The 24,524-nt window shown below is 40.4% G+C and overlaps 1 protein-coding gene across 3 annotated transcripts in view; it reads left to right on the top strand.

Moving 5' to 3' along the window:
- The window catches only part of COL11A1 (collagen type XI alpha 1 chain), a 393,245-nt gene that overhangs the window by 111,036 nt on the left and 257,685 nt on the right, over positions 1-24,524 (top strand). For all 3 annotated transcript variants that reach the window (XM_078644690.1, XM_078644705.1, XM_078644698.1), the window contains exon 5: positions 15,455-15,583. In XM_078644690.1, the coding sequence (XP_078500816.1) occupies positions 15,455-15,583 (129 nt within the window). The remainder of the gene's footprint in view (positions 1-15,454; positions 15,584-24,524) is intronic.

Raw genomic sequence — 24,524 nt, 5'->3', positions numbered from 1 at the left:
GTAGTCAAGCCTGCTGGTCATGAGTGCGTGGGTGGCGGTCTTTCTGCAGTCTTGGGGGATCCACTTGAAAGTCTTGCGTAGGATCCGGAGGCAGTTCAAACTGGTGGAGGAGATGGCGTTGATTTGGCAGTTCATGGAGAAGGAAGAGTTGAGGATTATGCCAAGGATCCGAGCGTGGTCCATAGGGGTTGGTGGGGGTGCGAGGGTGGAAGGCCACCAGGAGTCGTTCCATGCAGAGAGGCGTGGTCCGAAGATGAGAACGGAGTTGAGTTTGAGGCGGCTGTCTTTCATCCATGTGGCCATGTTTTTTAATCCTTCCTGGAATCTGAGTCTAGTGTCCTCTGGGTTGCTGGTGAGGGAGAGGATGAGCTGGGTGTCGTCAGCGTAGGACAAGATGCTGAGGCCGTGCTGCCTGACGATGGTGGCAATGGGTGCCATGTAACTGTTGAATAGAGTAGGGCTCAGAGAAGATCCTTGTGGGACCCCGAAGATGATATTGGTGGGTTCGGAGAGGAAGGGAGGGCATGACCCTCTTTGTTCTCTCAGAGAGGAAGGATTGGATCCAGTTGAGGGCATCTCTCTGAATTCCTGCGTCGTGGAGCCTGGTGGTTAGTGTGCGGTGAGAGACGGTGTCGAAGGCTGCGTAGAGGTCCAGGAGGATGAGGGCTGCGGTGTGGACCTGGTCGAACAGCATCCGTCTGTCGTCGGTGGCAGCGATACGGGCTGTCTCGGTACTGTGGTTGCTGCGGAATCCGGATTGGGAGGGGTCCAGGATGCAGTTATCTTCGATGAAGGTTGTCAGCTGGGCATTCACGAGCCTTTCTGTGACCTTGGCAGTAAAGGGGAGGAGGGAGATGGGTCAGTAGTTCTTGAGGTCGGTAGGGTTGTCTAAAGGTTTTTTGAGGAGGAGATTCACTTCTGCCCATTTCCAGACCATGGGGCAGGTGCTGGAGGCCAGGGAGTAGTTGATGCTGCGGGCTAGCATGGGAGCCATGGCTGTGGAGGCTCTGTGGAAGATGTGAGGGGGGCAGGGGTCCGTGAGGGCTCCTGAAGGAGTTTTCTTCATGGTGGTTTTGACAAGTTCGATGGATGTGGGGTTCCAGGTGAAGATGGTGGGTTTGGCGGTGGTAGTGGCCGTCGGGGTGAAGGCAGTCATTGGTTCATTGAAGTTGTCGTAAAGGGTCATGATCTTCTGGTGAAAGAAAGTGCTGTGCTTGTTGCAGAGATCTTGGGAGGGTGTGATGTCAGAGGCTTCACATGTGGGTTTGGTGAGATGCTTGATGGCGTTAAAGAGTTCCCTTGTGTTGGCTGCACTGGCGTTGAAGATTCTTTTGGTGTCCCTTATCAGTTGGTGGTAGTTCTTCATGGCAACTTTGTGGTCGGTGTGGGCTTCAGTGGTCTTCTGGTTCCTCCAGGTTTTCTTGAGGCACCTGCAGGTGCGCCTGGCCTCTAGGAGTTCGGTGGTGAACTAGGCAGCCTTAGGAGGGTGTTTGGTGCTTGTCTGTCAGAGAGGGGCTAGTGTGTGGGAGCAGCTGTAGATCCACCGATGGAGTTCTTTGGCAGCGGCGTTGGTGTCGGCGGTGGCTGACGGGGGATCATGGAGGAGGGTGGTGTTGAGGAGGTCTTTGGTGACCTTACTCCAGTTCCATTGAGGTGGGCGCGGGGCTTGTTTGGGTGCGGTGCTGGATGTGAAAGTGAAATGGATGCAGTGGTGGTCTGTCCAGGAGTGCCGGGTGGTGTTGGTAACCCGGATGTTTGATCCTCCCGTGAAGATGGGGTCCAGGGTGTGTCTTGCAATGTGGGTTGGAGTGTTTACCAGTTGCTTGAGTCCAAGGTTGGCGAGATTTGCAAGTAGCGTGTTGAGTCGGGGTCATGTTGGTTCTCAAGGTGGAAATTTAGGTCTCCGAGCAAAATGTAGTTCGTCGAGGTGAAGGCGTGGGAAGCGGCGAGTTCTGTAATAGTGGTAGTGGATTGAGCGCGAGGTCCTGGTGGTCTGTAGATGAGCGTGACCCGTAGTGTATTTCTTGGGTTGGTGTGGATATGGAATGTCATCAGTGGTCAAATGGTGCAATTTATCCAACTACCCCAGTCATTTTGATCAATCTAACTCCAAGTCATTGCCGGGCCATTTATTTTACTTCCATAGTTCTACCCAGGGGATGCAGTTACTGACAGAATGTGAGTGTACGCCAACTGCACGTGTAACCTTCCACAGTGTGCAGTGGTAAATAGAAAGACAGCCGCAATTTTGTCCCTACCATCCAACAGCAACCACTTCTTCTGCACACTGCGCTTAATGCATTGAGTGCAGGTATGATGCAGTAAGCATGGAGCATTAATATTTGGTACACTTTTCAAATAATTCTTGCCAATATCAGTCCACAGATTGCCGTGTTGGATTCCTGTAAAATTGTTAAAATAATTCCTACTTAAATGTACTCCCTCCTTCTTTCACCTTCTGAAATAAGTCATTTATGTACAATTTAGGATACATTACTAAAATAACGTTCCATCAAATATCAAGTGACAGTGAATGCTTTACTATATTATACCCTGCAAAGACGTTTTACTTCAAGCAATAATTTCCTCTAGCAACTGATTGTTACGTATGCTATTGCAGTGTGTATGGCACCAAGAAGTATTCTGCAGAGAGAATGGGATAATGACTATTCATTAGATTATAATTATGGCCTTTGTGACATCATAATTCATGGTTAGAGATATTACTTTTTTCTGTTCATTTTTAAATAATATATGTCTACAGTGTCAGCGACAGTGACTGTGAATTTATGATAGAGTTTCAGTTACATAGGAAAAACATTTATTTGATTGATAATATCTTTTGGTCCAATTGAATATTTCTCAAAAACTGTTTATTTACCATAAAAAAGTTTTACTAAATGTTGTTATAGGACTCTGACGAACTTGAACTTGACCATTCGTAGTATGGAAGAAACTTTATCATGCACAGAGCAAAAACCTGTGCAATATAATTAAAGCAAATGTGTTGGTAAAGAAGGTTTTTACCCCATTGAATGATCATTTTGTGGCTTGTTGCAAATCTGTTGACCCGTTTCTAAGAAATGTAAAGCATGATGAGTGTTCATATAGGACTTTTGAAAGCATTACTTATAGTACTACCTGTATAATTTGGTTCATGATCCAGTTTGAGAACCATATTATTGCAAGCCTTCTTGGCCAAGATGGTTTTGCTGTTCAGAAATCAGCATTGCTGGTTTGATAACCTCTCCTTATTAGTCAAAATAAAATCTGATTTTTCCATGAAGCTGCTATTAGAAGTTTTTCAAATTGGAGACTCGGGTTTAGGACCATCATTCTCTAAAAAGAGTTGAAGGGACCATCTAAATATGGATTATTTTGTATTGAAGTAGTTATCTGTTAGGAAAGCAATAACTTTCTTATTTGAATCATAACATGCAAAGTTGACAATGAGTATGGTCAAAAATTGTATTCAATTTGAAAATAAAATTGGCTAATGCCCTAAGGATCACTTTAACCGTTGCTGACTTTAATGAACTAGCATACACTCCAGGCCCATCCAATTCTGCATGATATGTGTTAAGCATGTGTGATTTCTGGACAAAATAAGGCAACTTGCACATTTTTTTAATCCAGAATTATTAGGATTAAATCACAAGAAGGCATGAAGACAATTGTGAATCAGACCCTATGTATAAACTTTGCTTTGACCTATTGTGTGCAATCAAAACACGTTTTAAATAATGAAATTATAAAACATTTCATTTTCTCAGTAGCCCACCAACTGTCCTTAATTAGAGGTTCTTAGTCTGTATGGTTAAAGCAACCAACTCATGGTTAACTCTAAAATGGTCTGCTTCAAATAATTTTCAGGAGCTGCCGTGAATTACAATTATTTAATGGATTTACTCTGAAAGTAGTAGATTTTGCCAGGATTTCCCTCTGAGTGTAGGGAAGTTAGGAAATGAAAAAGCAACTCTTGATCTCGAAGAGTATGCTGTACTGTACCACACCCCTTTTCACAGCGTGTGAGACATAGAACAGCTGTATATTGACATTGGTACCTTCTCAGCTTAAACAACTTTAGCACATTATTTACCTTCAATGAGCTACTGAATGTAATACCATCTGTACTTCATAACAGAATCATATTCGATGTAGCCAGAAATCACCTTCACTGTGTGAATATTTATTAAAAAACGTAGAATAAAAGCAAAATGTTTTTTTCCTGGTTGATTTTCATAGTGTGATTAAATCTGTTATGTGCACATTCAAGTTGTTTGATATCTCTCCTAAGTATCTTGGTTATGGGGCCGGATCAAAAAATCATTTTTCACATTGACTGGATATATACTGTAGCTGAAGCTTTTGGTCTAGAGCAGTCATTCTTAAACTAAGGTCCACAGACCCCCTGGGGTCAGTGACACCTACCTCGAACGATTGCTACTGTTTAGAAAATGAAATAGTAGGAGACTTTTAATGAAGTGTATTTACATTAAAAATGATCATTTTAAATTTTAAAATGCTCTGAATGGTAAAGAAAGCGAAACTGGAGGTTAAAAATTAAGTTGGTATCCATAGCTTGATTTGTGGGAGCAGAGCAAGTATGCCAAATATAAACTAGTATGGATAATTACTGGCCTGAATTAAAGCACTAATATGTGCCGATAAAAAGAGTAAATGCATTCAAAACAAAATAAACAGTGATATGCTAAAATTCTAATTTTTATTTTTGCATTTTGTTTTGTTGTGAATAAAAATATTTCATCATTTGTTTGTTTGTTGAAGTTATACCTGTTTCTGTATTCTGTGTTGAAAAAAAGTTAATATCCATTGGTCTGAAAATCATGCTGTGTACAGTGTATGCACTCAATTGACTCAGTAGCCATCAGGCTTAGTCCATGAGTGATAGAAAACAAACATCAGAACCATGGACCAGTGATAGCCACTCTAGTTTGTCTGTTCTATCTGTAGCATGCACTAACTTGACTTAGTATATGTGCTGTAGATAGCTTAATTTACTTGAAAATAGATACATCATCCCTGTTACACATGTGCACAGGATATAATTATTGATACAACAAATGTGTTTGTTTGCATGCCCCTAGTGTTCCAGAAAAGAATTTGGAGTTTCAGCTGAAATTGACGTCTGGTGACCATTCTTGCAAAGTGACAAAAAATAGTAGAGTGTTCTTGCTTCCTCATTGTTGGCATCCCTTCTCCGAAATATTTCGATATTCAGGACTGTGACAATTTCTGTATTAAAGAAGAATAGACATCTAGATTTGCCCCAGTAACAGATAAAAATGTTTTGCTCAAGTTTGGCTTAGGATGCTACCATCACTAGATATTTCAATGATGTGTTGTGCTCTGGGTGATTACTCTAAGCTTCAAGATAAATATAAGTACTATTTGTAGATTGACATAGCAATTGTTGTCACAAACCACTGATACATCACTTTCTAAACCGCTAACATACAGGTGCACTTCTTTATGCCACGGTATTACCAATTTGGAAGGGGTTACAAAAGCCCTTTTGTGAGTTGCAAATGGACTTTTGCACATGTAAAGATCTCATTTGAGGTTGCAAACCCTGTGAATTTGTGAATTGCAATATGGTTCATGATCTCTAATGAGCATTGTACACCTGTCCCCTAATTCCCCATGCACTGGATTAAAGTTGTTCTTACTACTATGGATAGCAGCAGAGAATATGTTAAGGCTGTTTGGGAGTGGAGTTTTTTTGCATGGCTCTGAAATGCATGGTTCCCTGTCCTACGTTGATCTCATGGCAAGGTTATTTGAAAGTACTCTTTCTTGATGTCTACCTCAGGGAACATGACAAACAGACATGTCCACTGAGGGTTTTCCTGTTTACATTGATCGAGACCCTAGAACTTGGCTCTGAGGTCAAGAGGGCATGTATAGTGCATCCCTCTTTTGCGGACAGTGGCACTGTCCTCTTTACCCAGGCTGTGGTAGACTGACAGTGGTGGCACTATGAATCTATACTCTAGGGGACCTGTACTCTTTCGGAGGGGCTGTCTACCAGTTCCCTCCTGGTGAAGGCTGTGCAGTGTCCATTACCTGGGTTCTTTATGCCTCTATGCTATATGAAATGTTTATATTGAGAGATAATGGGTTCACTGATTGGGGATGATGAGCCATTATGTTTAATGTGAGTCAAGCTTGTATCTCTTCTGCTGGACATTCCAGCTCCCGATGCCCTGCACATTCTTTGCTTAGTAGAAGCTTGGTGGGTTAGGTTAGGAACTTGCCCTCATCTGTATTTAGCTAAGACTCCTTCTGCCGGGACAACCCCTTCCATTTCTGCTGGGTGATGATCAGGGCCTCCTGGCCTGGAATTATCAGAGACTCCTCTCTGGGGATAGGACAGAGATTGGGAGAGCCCTACTCACAGGAATTGATCATGCAGTGAATATGCAGGAAATATGACCTGGAACTAGAGAGGCACTCATGATTAGAGACCGTCTGATTGGATTAGCCTGTCACACAGGGAATGATAAAAGTCTAACCCATCAGCCAGTTGGTTGTTTAAGGCTGTTCTCTTTTCTGACGAGGCACCCATAAGGTGTCACTGAGGAAGCCGCAATCCAGAAAGGTAGTCAGAAAATTAGATTGCCTTTCTCCTTTCAGACCTGGGGATAGGGTTTGAAGTTGTTGAGAAGGAGTATCTGTGACAGATTAGCAATGAAAGGAATTTGACAGTCTGACAGAAGGAGCTGGGTTCCAGCTTTTCTGTTGGGGCTTCAGAGCAGAGGCAGAGCTGTCAGGTTTGTGGAGACTATTCTGTCCTTCGGAACACAAGGAGACTTCAGACAGCTCCTCAATATAAGGAAACATGCTGCACATCAACATCGAGGGAGATGGGGTAAGGTCCATGTTGTTAATTGAAGGTGAGAATGTTTTGCTCCTGCCCCCTTCCTTGTTCTGTGGGAGCCTGTAGGTGCCTTACACTACTTCTGTAGTTGGGGGAAGAGTGCCCAGCTGAAGAACTTACCATTTTAATTTTTGGCAACTTGCATAGTCTCCAGCTTTGTCCTTGCTTGTCCTGCACTAGTAGCAATTAGCACGAGCTTCCACCTATCTCTCCATTAAGCAGAATACCGGCTAGTCTGTTGTTGAAACAGAGCACTGAAGCACACATTTAAATAATTTAAGTTTATATTTGGTTACTTTTTAATTATCCATTTTGAACATAATCAAAAAAACATAATTTATTTGCAGATAAGACATGTTCCCTGTTTGCCAATTTTTGATGCAAACAAAACCTTTTGGGCCCAGACCACTTAATATGTGCTCAGAGCAGCACAATCTTCCAACTGTGCTGTTGTTTGCACATATGAAACACTTTAGCATTGCAGAAGGAGACAAATGACCCCGACTTTCAGCAGCACACCCTCTGATGCTGAGGATGATCTGGTGCCAATGCTTCTCACTCTGGAGGCATACTTTATAGAACAGAGGAAGTCTATATCACTGACACCCTGGTGGAGGCCTTTCTCATTATGTCTTAAAAGTCCTCTCTTACTCTGGCTGCCTTCCACAGAGTCAGCATTGTTGCACCCTTCTAGCATGTCTGAGCATGAACACGCACACACACACATGCATGTGCATGCAAGCACACACACACACACAGCAGTGTTGGGGCATCTGCTCTATAGGAGGATAGCATGAGGCATCACACCCACTTCCAGCAAGCATGTGTTGAGGTGAGTTAGGGAGGGTGAAGAATCAGGAAAGCAACAACAGAGATGTGTGTGCATACCTGATTCAAGTTCACATTATAAAATATGGTACACTAATGCACGAGAACACTTTTCATGCCCTGCATCCAATGCACTACCATTCACTTAGATGAGATGATAGTATTATATTTGTAACACTAAGTACTGAGGTTCATGCAGGCAAAGGACATACCTCACTAACAGAAGATAGCTACTCTATCCACATGTATATCATGATGCAGTTGTGAGTAGACTTTATAATCAATGTGATAAGCAAAACATATTACAGCAAAATCAACTGCTTTCAGTAATATTTATGCCTACACTAGTAGTGCTGGAAAGGAGTCTTGACTCTGAGCTAAACATTACACACTTATACAGAGATTCTTTGTCTTTCCTGATCTTCGTATTTTCCTACTCTTCATCATTACATTGCTTCAAACTCATCTCCATATCTCTAACATTCTACTTTCTAAACCATGTGCTGCCATATTTCCTCTCACCATCCAGTTCCCTGTCCAACCTGGACAGGACACCACAATAAGTTGATCAGAATCATAATGCTTCACTGCTATGACTGAAATTCCTTGGTGACCTGAACATCTGATGGGTGATCTATATATCTGATGGATTGATCCAACTGAGACAATCACTTAAAACATTTACTTTATTCATTATCTAATTAAGTTGACTAACTTCCCAATCCACAAATTAAACATAAAACATAATCTTATTTTAGACACTGCAGGTATCCTAACTGCCAATAAACTCATGCAGTTTGATGAGTCGGACATCTTTTCTGTCCCTTAAATTCACTACATCAGAACTGATTTAGAGTTTGGCGTCTGGGATACTCATTCAAAACATGACCTTAGTCAGTCTAAACCAAAACATTTCTCAAAGGAGAATATAATGATATTAATCTTGAAGATATCTCAGTTGTTCTCTTAAATTTGAAACAAACAAAGTGGACACTAATCTATATGTCATGAGCATTGTTGATTCAGTATGCTTATTTAAGTGGAGCTCCCTGGCTGCTCTCCGTGATTTGGAACTAGTCAAGGTGAAAGGCTACAAACTATACCTATATGCAAGATGATACAGAAATATACAGAAGTGATCTGGTAATACATACCGTATAAAAATGCCTATAAAACTATGGTGACGTTCTGGAATTGCTCCTATCCTTACAATGTCTAACAATTCCATACATGCTTGCACAACACATTGAAAACAAGTCACTTTCAAATCAAGTTTTTTGTCCCCCTAGGGCACACTTCTCCAAGATCAAAGGCAGTGCAAACCCTTAAAGCCTACACTTCCTCATTCAGAGGAAATCAGTTCCAATAATTTCACATTATTTGCTAAAGATTGAAGAAACTTCTTCACAAACATCCCCACGAGGGAAAGCATAATATGGCCACATATGAGCCTTATTTCAGTGACCTTGAAATCTGGAAAATGTGTCTTTGAAATTGAAAAGCTTAATCTGCACTCCAAGAGTATTGATCATTTCATTCATACTTCCAAACACAGCCTACAGAATACCTTTCAGTCTGGCCCCAAACTCGTGAAAGAGCTGTTACTCTTAAAGAGCATAATTATGGCTTCAAATCTCAAATAATGGAAATGCTCATCTATTAATTCTGATAGATCTCTTAGCACTGTTTGTCAAAGAGGGCAAGTGTGTTTGGTGTTATGTCTTGTCTCTTGAGATGATGTAAGGCAGAGGCACTGTAGTAAATCTACTTTTTGGGAGCTCTGAAATATTTACTCCATTAATATGAGGCTCCATTGTAAAGCTTATCATATTTGTATCATACCTACTGTTATATCCATTATATATAGAAGGATTTGAAGCAAAGTAGATGCATGTTCATCCAATATACAGATGACACCTGGTTTAGCTAGTAAACACCTCTTCTTTAAAACCTCCTTGGAACACCATTCAAAAATAAATTGTCTATTATCTAAAACAAAAACAACAAAAACAGTTTCTCTTTGTCGTCTTCTTTATTTTCTTATCATATTTGATAATTCCTGAACAGTCTAACTTCACTAACCTTCACTTTCATGTGGTAATAGTTCACCAAGCAAAATCATAAGGTTTCACTTTAGGCTCTAAGCTATTGATGGAGGGGTGATATCAGGGCAATAACATGATTTCCGGCATATGAAGAAGATTTCTAGAAATGTAATACAAACAGTGGTTCATTCACCAAAGGGCATCCCAATAACCTAATCTTTAAAATAAACTCACCAATCCACAATCCAGTGGGCTGGAGGCTAATCAAAAAAAAATCTAGCTTGCCCAGATTAAATTAAACAGAAAATGCATATATCCTGAAAGAGACCTTCCTCTTCTCCTCCACAGAGTCTGGGACAACGTCCCCACAGTCTTTCAAATAATTTGTGATCTGCCCGTCTTCCATAAAGTCTTCAACACCTACCTCTTCTGAATCCTTTTGACTTGACTAGACAACATTAGACCTGCAGCCTCATATTCATTCTTGATCCTACTCCAAGAAAAGAAGGTATTCTGTATTTAGTGATGCGCTGCTACTTTATTTGCTGTTCCTCATCAGGTCTTTGGTAGCAAATGACCGGCTGTTAACATGATAAGATCTGTACTACACAAATTATAAAAATAGATAAAGTATGCACATTTTCTTAATTTTTTGGTGTGGTTCGGTACTTTTAATGAATATGGGATTGCCACGTTCACTAATAAATACATAAGTAGATATTCTTGAATTCTGGCATGGGATTTCACTTTTAAAATCTAACGAGTTTATTGTTGAGTGGCTAATGTGAGGAGCAGTTGGTAGAAGTCCATGACTTTATATCATTTCTCATTGGGCCTCATTTTATTACCATTGGTGTTGGCTGTTCTCCCCTCACTCTCTTCCGAGGAACTCAGTCCATCTCCTCATTGCATATCTCTTTGCTATACCTGTGCAGTGACAGAATTTTTCAAGCAACAAAAATTCTAAAATATTAGACATGCAAGGATTTTCTTCAAATCAAATGATTCATTATTTTCTCACATTCCACTAACCGTAAGTTTAATTACATACATTTGCATCAGGTAATCCTTAGGAGATATCTGCTTTGTGGTAATAGTGCATTTTCTTGGTGGTGAAGATGCTGCCCTTTTGCTTTGTAGATAAAGTTCTGCAAAGTAATAAAATATAATATTCTATATATAACTGCATATTTCCACAGTTTCATGACAGAGAACAGTTATTTCTGGAAGGTTTCAATTCAACCAATGAAGTAACTAAATTAACGTGGTCCTCTCACAAACGTTACAATGAAAAGTACACTGAAATCCAAGTACTTTCTTTGATGAAATTTCCACAATTTAATGATAAATATTTCTCCTTGCTTATGCTTTTCTATAGATGTTTCTGTCCTATGTACAGAAGAGCTATGAAACATAATAGTTCTGCACATTTTCAGAAAGCAACATTATCAATTTGCTACTATTTCTCTTTTAGCTTTTACAATGTTTACTAATTTGACAATTAGCTCAGTGTAGACTGAATCTCCATAAATGCCACAGTGTTATTTACAGTTAGGGTTTGAAGACGAATACACCTAAGTATAATCTATAAATAAAAGCAATTTGCCATGTTATAAAGCTACACTATATATTCAAAGAATGTAAAGTTCTGCAATATATACTGGCGTCATAGATTTTCTTACTAAATGTTGAGACCTGATATATTATTTCCTTTTACAACAGACCCTGTACTAGCTGTATAAACCGGATTCCTACAAGCCACAAAGCCAGTTTATGGTTTTCCTTTAAGTTTAGGAAAAATGCATTCTAGAGTACATTTTCTATATTTCAGTTAATTTGTGATGTAGTGCACAAGTACTGGTGAATATTGTTTCCTACTGCACCATATGTGTTTTTCTCCATTGAAACAGTCACACTTACAATATAATGGCATAGCCAAAAATTTCGACATTGTATGCATATTTCAGCACTGAAATATATTTAGATGAAGAGCATTCTATACTATGACAAACACCTTTATGCAAAATTGTTCCTTTGTTACCAGACAAATTAGCTATTGGGAAAACAAATATTCAGAGAAATAGATGATCTAAAATGTCTACATGCGGAACACACAAAAAAAAGCAATTATATTAAACAACTAAATATGAATTGTAAATCCTAGAATGATAAATCATGTGAATTGAATCTGTAGTCTTTCTTAGAAATGTGAATATTGATTGTCATTGTTCCCAAGTTAATTCTGTTACTTCACTTTGATGATTAGCTGTGTCGCTGCCCACAAGTGGATCTCGGTTTTTGCTGTATTGCCCAATATAACCAATTAATCTGGCGAGATTGAGTTATCCACCTAAATAGTTTAGTGTCTAAAATATGTCACTATAAAATTCCATTTACTATGCATTTTACCGTAATTTGTATACAAAATGAGTTGTAAGTTGTAAGTTATCTAAAGAAACATTAATTTTTGTGAGTAGGTCTGTTTCATAGCATGGCCCTGTTACTATAAAATTCCATTTACCATGCATTTTGCCATAATTTGCATACAAAATAGGGTATTTTGGTGCTTGTAAATTATCGAAAGAATTTTTGTGAGTAGGTCTGGTTCATATCATGGACCTGTTATTTAGTGAGTTTCTCCAGATACTACAATAGATTTAACTCCGGAAACAGCTTTGTTATGTTACTTTGTGTTATTTATTTTCAACGTGTGTCCTTTCAAATTAAACCACTTACTGCCACATGCATCAAAAATAGGATTTGCAATTCCTAGTTAGCGATTTTTAAGGAATTGCTATTTGGGAATCGCAAATCCTTATGCATGTAGGAGTCGCAAAATTAATTGTGATTCCCCAACATTAAGGGGTCGATTTTGATTCGGGAAAAAACACTCCGAATAGCCGTACGGAGCGTTTTTCCCGTACAAATCGTACCCTGCACGATCCCCCGTACGTACGATGAAGTACGATTCGTACCAGGAGCAGGACTCCGTACGAATCGTACAGAGTCCATACGAATCAAATCCCTGTACGAATCTCCCTCGGAACCCGCTGTACGCCACATGCATACGGTTCGCGGATGGTTTTTCCGACCCAGCAAGTACGAATTGTGTCGGGTACGCACCGTATGGCGCTTTTTTTACGGGAGCCGAAAACGTCTGGAGAAGCAGAGTTCGCCTCGAAACAGGTATGGAACGCCCCCCCCCGGGTACGGTGCGTACACCCCATGATCGCAGGGGTACGGTGCGTACCCCTGCGATCATGGGGTGTACGCACCGTACCCCGCAATGGCAGGGTGTATGTACCATGCCCCATGTTCGCTGTGCGTACACTCTGCGATCGCGGGGTACGGTGCGTACACCCCATGATCGCAGGGGTACGCACCATACCCCTGCGATCATGGGGTGTATGCACCGTACGGTGTGTATGTGAATGTGTGCTTTTCCGTACAAATCGCCCTTACCTGACGTACACCGTACGAATCCCCCGGTCCGGATCGTACTCGTCGGTTCGTACGGCATGCTCACGATTCGTACGGAGAGGGCTCCGGAAAAGAATCGTACGGACAATTTCTTTCCCGAATTGGAATCGACCCCTAAGTATTAGTGATTAGCAATTTGGGAATCGCTATTAGATAAAGTCACTCCATTCATTTTCTTGAGCCTATAGGCCTTTAGGAATGAATGGCAATGCATTCGCAAATTGCGATTACCAAATTGGTAGTTGCAAATTGTGAATGCATGTCCAAGGGTGCCAGGGGGCCTAAGGCCCCCCTGATCCACCCCCCAAAAAGGTAAGTGCACACATGTGGTGCACACACATGCTCACGCCACATATCACTTTAAAAAATGCACTTTTGTGCATTTTTCAAAGAATGCCCAAATTACCATCAACTTGAAGTTGATGGTAATTAGAGTTTCCTAAATGCACAGTTTGCATTTAGGAAAGACTTGATGCATCGCCGTTAGGGAATCGCAAATTGCTATTCCCTAAATGCATTCGCAAAAAATTGTGATTACCTAATTTGTGAATGGTAATGGGTTCATGCATCAGAAAAGGGCTTTTTCCAGTTGCAAACGGGCCGATTCCGCGAGTTGGCTTGTTTGCGACCTGAAAAAATCTTGATGCATGTCGCTCTTAGACCCTGATTATGAGTGTGTCAGACTATGGCAAATAACGAACTCACAGGTGTAGTGATTACCGGGTGAAGTAAATACCTCATAATGCATGTAATCACCTGGCAAATGTGACATACCATTTAAATGACATATTTAAGACAACAAATTCCTTGTTTTGACACTGTTCTTGGTATATGTGCAATGAAAAATTCTGGCAAGTTGTACCTACGGAAATATATAATGAGAAATTTGGGTGGCCGGGTAATTACCACATGCAGAAACTATGGCAGCCCTGGACAATTACCCCATATGGTAATTTCAGCATTATTTATAGTTCTGATCTCTGCACAGTAATCGTGATTTTGCCATGAACTAATAATAAGGTCTTTAGATGCAATTTTGCATAAACAGTCAGAAGCAAGTCTACTGTATCAATTGAGCACCGCCACATTGCCTATTTAAGATTACTTGGTGCTTTCTCCTCTTCTATCTCATTGTATGTCATCTTTGCAAACTAAGCTGACCCTTTCATTCTATTTGTACCAATAATGCCATTAGGACTGAAACATGTTGAGGAAACCTTAAACATTCAGGGCCAGATTTTTCACAGTGTTACCATGCCCTTGTATCACACAAGGTAGCATAAGGGATACACAACATTAAAGTCCCATTTATCAAGCAAAGAAAGACCATGTTGTGTGGTCCTGTGGTGCTTGGTAAATATGGAGTAATGCAAGGTTGCACTGCCTTGAGTTACTCTGCCCCTGAGAGTCATTCCATGCATCTACCCATGGATTTTGGCGCATTCCCAGATTTACCATGAGTGGAAGACATGGGAATGCATAAAAATTCCAAACCTTCCCAGGGGAGGTGCAACAAGGAGAAAAAATTTATTTCTCATCATTTCCTCTTCTTTCTACGTGCATTCTGCAGCACATGAGGACAGAGAGAAAAGCCTCAAATGATTGTTTTTGAGTAAGGCAGTGGCCCTTCCTGTATGAAAGTGACCCACTTTTTCCCCTAGTACTGATGCTTTTCAACTGAAAGTGCACTGGGTTGCCTCTGAGCAGCCCCCCAGTGCCAGTGCTCTTTCCCTTAAAACAGGTAAATGCCTAATTGTAACCCAGTTGACAAGGACTTTGGCACCCATGTCCCCAGTAAATGGTGCCTCTGCTAAACAGGGCATGGGCACTCAAAAGGGTTCCTATGGGCTGCTGCATGTAATATGCCACCCACACACCCACAGAGGACCCGCACAAAAACTGCACACAGCCTGTCATTGCAGGATGTATGAAATGGTGCTAACCATTTTAAAAACACAACATGACACACTCCCTTTGTGCCATGCTCATGCACTCTGCATATTCTATATGTACATCACCCCTACATCAGGCCTTAGAGCCCTAAGGCAGGGCGCATTATATTACATGTGATGACATATGTGCTCGAGGAGATATGCCCCTGTGATGTCTGGTTCCATTGCCTCGACATTGCAAGTGATCAGGACACCATTTTACGCATATGTACAGTGTCAGTTCAACATGCTTCCTTTTATTTCAACAGGGTGATATCCAGCAGCTTCTGATCGTAGATGACCCCAGAGCAGCCCATGACTACTGTGAGCATTATATCCGAGACTGTGATTCCCCTGTCGTTCATACTGCTCAGGCCCAGGAACCTGAAGTGGATGAAGTGAGTAGATATTAATGTATTTTTGCATTTGCAGCCCAATGGTGAGTACCATGCAGTGATCATCCAAAAAACATTTAACGTTTCTTCTGCATTCCACATATTTATGTTTTGTACATTCTGACTGCTGCAATATGCATTATTTGCAAGTAAAATTAAACCAAGGGCACTATGTTCTCATACCCTATTTATAATTATTCTTCATTCTCCACTTGTGTCCTCCGGTAACACTTCCATCAGAAATCAGACCCAAATTGGTTTGGCTCAATGAAAGCAATGTTTTGCAGTGGCTAGATTTAGTTGACAATAAACTAAACATTATTAGTTGGTACTTGCTAGCAATTTCAGGGCAGTGTAGCTTGTGCAACATTGATCATCAGAGCAGTTAATGATGAAGCATGTGAAGAATAGACATATGTTTGCTTTGGTTTGCAAATCGATATCTAAGACAACACATGAAAAGTAGAATTTGTGTAGGGTTTAAGAAAACAAAGATATTATAATAATATGAATGGTAATAATATGAATGAGAAATATTAGCTATCAGCTAATATCACCAGAATAGAATTAAAATCACCAGCCCGCCTTCTGGATATATTGTTTTATTCTCCTTTTCTCAAAAGGTTGCAGACTATGCCTTGGGTATTAGAAGGTCTTTTCACAATATTAATCCTCAGCACAGACCTTCCTCTTGTATATACAATGTTCTTTGCCTGTTCATGCTTATCTATACAAATCTATCTCCTTTATATCATGTGATCTTTCACTCACATTCATTCTCCTGTTCTTGTTATTCCACAATGCACACTCTACCATCGTGTACTTACTACATGTCCAGTGGACCTATTCACATAGGGCTTCCTCTCAATTCTATATTGCATTTCTGTTCATATCTCTCTCCACAGACTGTGGATATCCATGGTTATTCCCTATTCATATTCCCCCTCCTGGATATTAACCGGCTTCCCCAGTCACAGTTCTATACACAGACTTGCCTCCTGGGCATTCTACATTTTCCCTCTGCATGGTCCTCTTGACATCCATTTCTTACATGTAGCGCCCCTCTACATACCATGCTCTTTACCTTTTGATACTGCGCTTTACCTACTCCTCTCTCAATAGTCCATGTTCTTTCCCCATTCATAATACACTTGACAGACTACCCCAAATATTCAATGCTCCCTCATCTTCCAGTCATCCTCACATATTCATGTTCATATTACATGCCCTTTTCCCAAAAATGCTTCTCTCCACATATTGCACCTTCATATTTCATGCTTTTTCACCATTCAAACTCCTCCTCACATTCTACCCCCTCAATACTCCATATTCCTTCCACCTTCATTCTCCGATCTAGATACAGCCCCTTGAAAGACAATGCTCCTTCATCATCAGTACTTAGCCTCAAATATGTTTACTTAACGTTTTAGGATCTTGCTCATTAATTCTTCTTTTCAAATCCAGCCCTTTCGTATTCCATGTTCTTTCCCATTTATAGTCCACTCCAAGTACCACACTCTTCAAATTTCATACACTTTCCATGTATATACTCCTTTGCAGATGCTACCCCTTCATAGTCCATGTTCCTTCCTATTCCAAAGACATAATAACGTACACCCTCCACATTCTATGCGCTTTCACGCTTTATACTAAAAGTCCTGCCCCTGCATATTCATTCACGTTTGTTATTTATACTACTTTCTACATACTGGACTATTTACGAGCCATGCTGTATCCCAATTCGTACTCCTCATGACATGCTTCCCTGCTAACTATTCCATCTTCTTAGATGCTATGTTCTCAATGCTCGAGAGGTAAGTTCAGAAATCTGGTGTGGTAAGGTGGGCTCCCACACCTATTCATCAGGTAACAGGCATTACACATATTTAACACCATGCTATGTAAATTTGGTAGACTTCTTACTTTAAAGTGTGTGTAATAAGTCCTGGCCAACAAAAACAGTGTGTCCTGCATAACAAATAGTTTTTTTCCTACGGTGGACTTTAGAAGCAAAGAAAATACCTTTGTCAGAAATTCAAAACTAGGCCTGGGCAGAGCTCGTGGAGTTTCACTCTGTAAAAATTCCACTGCGTGATATAAGTACTCCCACAGATTCCACAGAGTTCCACCCATGGGTGGAGCTACGGAACTGAATTAGTCTGTTTCGCAGAATTTTCCGATCTATGCAGACGGCTATAGGCTTTGAGACAAAACACCCCTGAAGAGACTTAAAACATGCAGCTGGTCTCATGTTGTTTAAGGCCCATCGCATTGAATGGACATGGCAGGTGTCTCTAACAGAAAAATTATGAGAGTGACATAAATGAGAAATATATCAATCAGAGGAGATATTTCAGGTATTTGAAGAAAGCAGCATAAGTTCTAATCTAGCACGGATAACTTTGGTTAATGAAAATATTAATTAATAATAATGGTGTACGTAAGTTGACAAGATATAAAGAGGATTACTCTTGGTTATAATTCAAACTAATATATAAATTATCGATTTACCCCGGTTAAAAACATTCTCCTGGTGTTCATGTCAAATGCTCACTCAAACTTCCATAAATAGAGAATACCTAAAAGGCTCCAGCATGCAGAAATAAAGCTATTGTGACTGGCTGGCTCAAGAAGAAAGTTTAATCAACTAACCCATTTCAGGCCATGGTTACTGGAAATCTGGGGAACCGACCGCTGTATGACTGCAGCTCATAGAAAGACTGAAAATTGTGTAGTGCAAGTTACTACACCATGAAAAGCCGAAGTCTGCTATGCAGGCCAGTCCTGGCCAATCAACCGTAATTCATTTCTAGGTAAAGCTTGCAATGAGTATCAGCAGCATATTGTATATAATATAATATCCCCAATGAGGTATTGTGAAACTACGGATTATAGCTTCACATACTGAAGCAACCACTATGATGCCGAATGACTTAAATTAACACATAACCTTGGAAGCACATATGAAGCAATCTTCATGTCCAGGCAGTGTGCGGTGCTTTTTTCCTCTTCTAGACTATCAGCCAAGCCCAGCCTTGTAAGCTTCTCCACCTGCTGCAAACCCTGGCTGAGCACCCTGACACTCATAAACACTCCGACAAACCACAGCGTCTGAATGCTATAAGGTGGACGACAGAAAAGTGGGTAGTCATGAGCAACATGAGCAGTAGCCTTTTCACCCTACAGCACTCAGTCCAGCAGTGCCTGAAAGGAGCCATAATGCTGCTGTCACATCTGAGCATGCATACACACTCCCACAGCGACCAGCAGCTAAATAGGCGTGCCAGGCGATGGCATGCCCTGAATCGTAGTTCTCTTCCGGTATTCATTGCTTTGTGATACATAGACATGGAAGTGCAAAGACCAGAATGAGTCTGTGCACTGTGATAGGGTTTGTAAAAAGGGAGGGAAAAAGGAGTGGGTCCCGGTAAACTCCGCTACGCAGCGCCTGACAGAGTTTTTGCCAAACTCCGCGCTCCATGCTGCGAAAAAAAATGAGGCACACAATGCTAAACAAATCAAACATTCACCCCCCAGTCAAGAGATCTGGGTTGAATCCATCGTTCTTTTGCTCATAATGCCACCCCAGCTTGGCACCAGCCATAAACAAATTAGTCTTGACCTTGCTCCTCATGGGATCAGTTCAGCCCGAACTGCCAAGCCAGGACCACCCGGGACTGGAAACAAGCATCCTGGGACAGTTTCAGGGTTTCACCCCTCATCAGCCAGGCTAGCTTGAATCCAGAGGCACAGAGAGCAAGGGACCCAAGTCTTGGCATACCCATCCGAATTAGGGCAAAAAAGCAGTGCAAACAAATGATGGATGGAATGCTCAACAAATCAAACATTCACCCCCAGTTAAGAGATCTGGCTTAAATCTATTGTTCTTTTGCTCACCATGCCTCCCCAGCTTGGACCCAGGGATATGCACAGTGCAACTCCACAAGCCAAGCAGAGTGGGGAGTGTCAAACTTCTGTGAACTCCGCCGGCAGAACAGTTTACCACCCACCTTTATTCAAAACATTACTTGTTCATATGGAAATTAAAACTTGATCAATGCAAATTTTCTGGTTAACCCTATGCCTGTTTTTATTTAAAAACAGTTCTATGAAACAGTCATTTATTACCCATATCTGGCACATGCCTTAGTGCATCATCTTGAGGCACAGGTCCACTGTTTGAGAAACTCACAGTTTATGAAGATAATTTGTTCAGCTTTTGTGTAGTTTAAACTTCCATGGAGCCAGGCAGAGTACATTTTTACCTACAACCAGGTGCAATTTATGCTACGCTGGAGCAATCAAATTTAATTTCAGTGGTAGTAGTGGTAGTATTTAATTCAATCAATATATGATCATATGTACACACATAAAACAAAATAAAAACATTAACCAATAAAAGAAATACAATAAAATATATTACATAATCTACATTATACAATACAATTGTTGTAATGGAGATGAGGGGGCAAAGTAGGGGAAAGTGCAACAACTAGTTCCATTGAGGTATAATGCTTATAAGCTCTTAAAAAAGAGTAAAAACATTTCTTCAATTCATTAAATGTACCGGCATTCAAGGCTACTTATGATAACCCATCATCTTAAAGAGGCAGAGAGGTTTATCTTTACATGGATTAGTGTAATTGATGCAGATACCTTGGGCAACAGTAAACCATTCTTCTTAAGGTGAATAATCAGAGTTAAAAATAATAGTATTTACTGACAGTATTGATCTAGTTGCTAACTATACACCATCAATCAATGGTTAGTTCATGCTACTGATTAAATTAAGTAAACACACATGTAACCAGTTTATAAAATATCTTTATCAGTAAACTGCAGTACATAAAATGGCAACCTATTTAAGATTTTTCTTTTGAAATGAAACATGGATACAAGGCAAAAGTGTGTTGCCAGCAAGCTGGTAAGCATCAGCAATTGACAACAAATGCACTATGTGCACATTACATAACGTGATACTGAGAACACAAGCCATTCAGTTTTACACGATCTTAAGACACACATGGCATCAACATGTTGGAAAACAGATAGTAACTGACATACTGGAAATATCCACCTCCTCCTAGTTTTCATATAGGCAGGGCAAAACAAATTCTCCATTGTCTCTGATGAAAAAGTGCATGCTGTGCATGCCAGTGTAGTTGGGTTTTGCTTCCATTTAGCTTTTACTGAATTTACCAGTAAAAGCCCATATCTAAGTTTTTAAAACAAGGATTTTGCTAAAGGCTGGTCTACACGATCCATAAACGCGTCATACCTTAAGGTGCACTTAATATCAAAATGATTTGTTAAAGTGCCATGCGCTGTTCAGGAAACCCATTTATTCATGTTACAGGCCAAATATCTTGACTTCAATTTTGTTAATATTCCTTTATTCTGGTTACTTGAGTTATTCCACACTTCTAAGCCCAGTTTGAGTCACCAACTCTCAACATATCTGAACCAAGGACCTACTCCCTCTTTATACAATGTTTTGACCTCTAATACAGCCTGTTTGATGGGGAACTGAGACTTTCCCCATCCAGACTTTAACCCAATAGATTAGAGGTTTTAATGTGGCAATATGTGATATGTGTTTTAGTCCTAAATCAAGGCACGTGGGGACAAGTTGAGTACTCTGTGGCAGAGATAAAGTAGCTCTCATACCTTTAATTTCATTTTTATCCATTCGTTTTGTTTAGGCTGTCCCCCACAGTTTTGCACCATGAAGGGCAGCTCCAAGACTACTTCTGTGATATATTTCTAGCATAGGGGTAATCAGTCAGTAGATCGAGCAATTAATTTTCTTTATGATTGCTGTCTCCACATGCTGGAGGGTCATTTAGCACTTTAGGACCTCAGCTGACCATCATAGATTATTTGCCAGCCTTACTGCTAGATAAACAGATTCCTTGACCTGTTCTAGTTTCCATGAACCAATCTTAATTTTCCCTCTAAATGACTTATGGGGAGGAAAAGTTGTGAATTTAGTTTTGAGCCCATTTATTTCTTAGCCAAATAGCCTGCATGCCTCTATGAAACAGTTTAGAATGTTTTGTAGGCTCATAGGAGTTTTCGAAGTAAGCAGCCTATCGTCTGGAAATGAAAGAGTAGGAATTTGCTGAATTGCCAGTTTGGAGGGGGGGTTGGGGAGAATCACCATTACAATCAAATAGCATTTTTATAAGCCCTTTCTTGATTAATGTAAATAAGGTGGGTGGCTAGTACGCAACCCTGATGAACCGCCTGAGAGAGTGCAATATGTTCAGTTAGTTTGCCTTTTCCACCCCAACTTATTTCGGCAAATTTCCCATTGTGCAGATGAGTTACTAAACATAACAGCTCCATGGGCATTTCCATTCCTTTCAATAGTGTCCGCAGTTTTTCCTGGGGTATCCGGTCAAAAGTAGATTTGAGGTTCAGAGACACTACATATAGGTGCCCCTTATTGATTAGAACCCATTTCTATAAAATCAGTAATAAACTAAATGCCTGGTCAAAATGTACTTGTATTAGCCCTAAACCCTGCTTGTAATTGGGAAAAAACGTGCTTCTCCTCCGTCCACACCTGTATTTATGACAGTACCTTTTTGCTAAAAAAGTTTTTTGTTGTGTGTCTTAAGCTAATGGGTCTGTAATTGTCTGGCTCCCCTTTATCCCTTTTTTATATATGGGGGTAATTTCCACCCCTTTCCAAGTGTCTGGAATTTCGACTCCCTTTACTCTGACATTTGTGATCCAGTTTAATATGTATCCCCAGACAATAGGTTCTGAGCTATATAAATCTCCTGGGATTTTATCCAATCCTGGGCCCTCCCCTTTTACATACGTATTATTGCTGCAAGAGTTTCCTCCATGGTGAATGTGACTGGCATCATACTATCCTGTACCCAAGCTACGTTGGAGTTGTCCCTTCTATTTTCTTGTGAAAAGCGCTGGTTCTGCTGAATATAATTTTGTAATACATTGCTCCCAACTATGTGGCTGTATATGAAAATCATCTTCATTTACCATATAGGGTAGTCCTTTTGAGAAAAGATGCCAGAAGGAGAGACTGTCTTTTAGTGAAAGTCCCCAGGCAATTCTTGCCAATATTCCCCCTCCCAAATTCTCTTGGCTTGTACCAGTATTTTTTATTTAGCTCCTTCTCTTCAGCTAAGACTATTCTATCCTCACCTTTTACAACAGATACTAAGTGACGTTTGGCTAATTTGCAGTCTTTATTAAATTATTCTGCCTATTTGCGTCTTACAGTTTTTATCTCAGATGTTCAGTAGCAGATACTCCTGACTGAAATAATTAGGTCATTGAGAATTCCCATCACATCAAGTTTATTTTGCACTGTATTTCCTATCGGATTAAGGGCATTTACAACTCCATTATGCAGTTGTGCAAGAATATCCCTATTGATTTGGACCTGAGGCCAATAGTTCTTAAAATTGGCAGATCCATCATACACACATTTTGATTACTCAGTACATCTGGGTTAATTTTCAGGTCAAGGATCAAAGCATTGTGATCACTGTAATTTCTGTCTGCGAACACTATATCATGCAGATCTGGCCATACTTTTAGATCAATTAGAATGTAATCTATCCTACTCTTCACATATGCCTATTTTGTAGGTATAGTTTGTCCCTCTATCTGATTTAGTGTGCCTATTACACGCTCTTAGCCCATTTGTAAGAGTGAACATAGGCCAGTTGCAAAGCAACTTTAGTACTTAACTGCAAGTGATCTCAATGTTTCTGAATCATGATTTGTATTTCAAGGGTGGATATGCAAGTTAGTCAGTCTTATTACAAAGAAGCCCAGGATATTCACAGAATTTAAGTTCAATCTTTTGATCCCGCAGGCAAGTGTGGTCTTAATCAATATTATTAAGCCATTAGACGGGTGACCCACAGCCGATGGTCTAGCTTACACACTAGTTTTTATAAACCCCATCTCATAGATACGTTTTTAGAGCCCATATCTCTTGAAATATGCATATGGGATACTTATCTTTAAAGGTTCCTCATTGAGGTCTATCATTTTAGATTTAATTCCTGCTAATTTCTATGATATCACTCTAAATTGTGAGTATCATCTTTATGATGAAGTTAATGTTTATTTTATTTTCCTTTCCTTCCATCCTGCCAACCTTTTTTACCAGGAGGGACTGGAGTATGTTTGGGCTGATTCTGCAGTGAGATGAGGGATGTGTGTGGCTGCAGTGGTACATACTTAAATGATTAGCGCTGCCTTTGTGTAAAGGCAAAGGGGACAACCTCCTTGTAGAGACAGTACTATCTTTCCTGAGTCAATCAACCTCATTTAGCTCACCCCTTTCTCATTTGCCTTTATTAGGTGCAGAGTGCTAATAGTTTGCTTTTTACGGGCCAGATCTTCAATAGCATTATATTTGGATGATAGTGGGGGTAAGTTATACTTAAACAGTATTTAAGAACCCCCTTGGTGGACCAATACACAAATACCTGTTCACTAGTCCTATTGGGTACTCCTCTCTACTTAACTATAAGGCTATGTAGTCATACTGTGAATTCTGCAGTGATCCACATTTCATCTCTAATCAGGGAATATCAATGTCTGTAACTCCTCACCCAATGGATCACTTTGTTTTTGAGGGACTCACTATTTTCTTTCATTCCTACGGGAAGTTTGGGGACTGTTGATCATGTACAACCTCCTCAATGTATTCACATTGGAACTGGCCTGAGCTGACAAGTTTTCTCCCCTTCTCGATAACCCGATGCTCAAATTTCAACTTTGGCCATGGGGTCTTGGGAAACTGAAGAATTCTTCTGTTTAATCTGTCATCAATGATCGGAGATTTCTTGGGCACAATTCTGGGGTTTATATGAAAGACTATGGGAGTGCCAGGCTACATTATATCCCTTATATTTATCTCATTTTGCATAACACTCTTGTACCCTGCCATGCA

This window comes from Lissotriton helveticus, chromosome 1_1, assembly GCF_964261635.1.
Source record: "Lissotriton helveticus chromosome 1_1, aLisHel1.1, whole genome shotgun sequence".
Lineage (NCBI taxonomy): Eukaryota > Metazoa > Chordata > Amphibia > Caudata > Salamandridae > Lissotriton > Lissotriton helveticus.
Note: the sequence above shows the minus strand (reverse complement) of the source record. Positions and strands in the feature narration are given on the sequence as shown.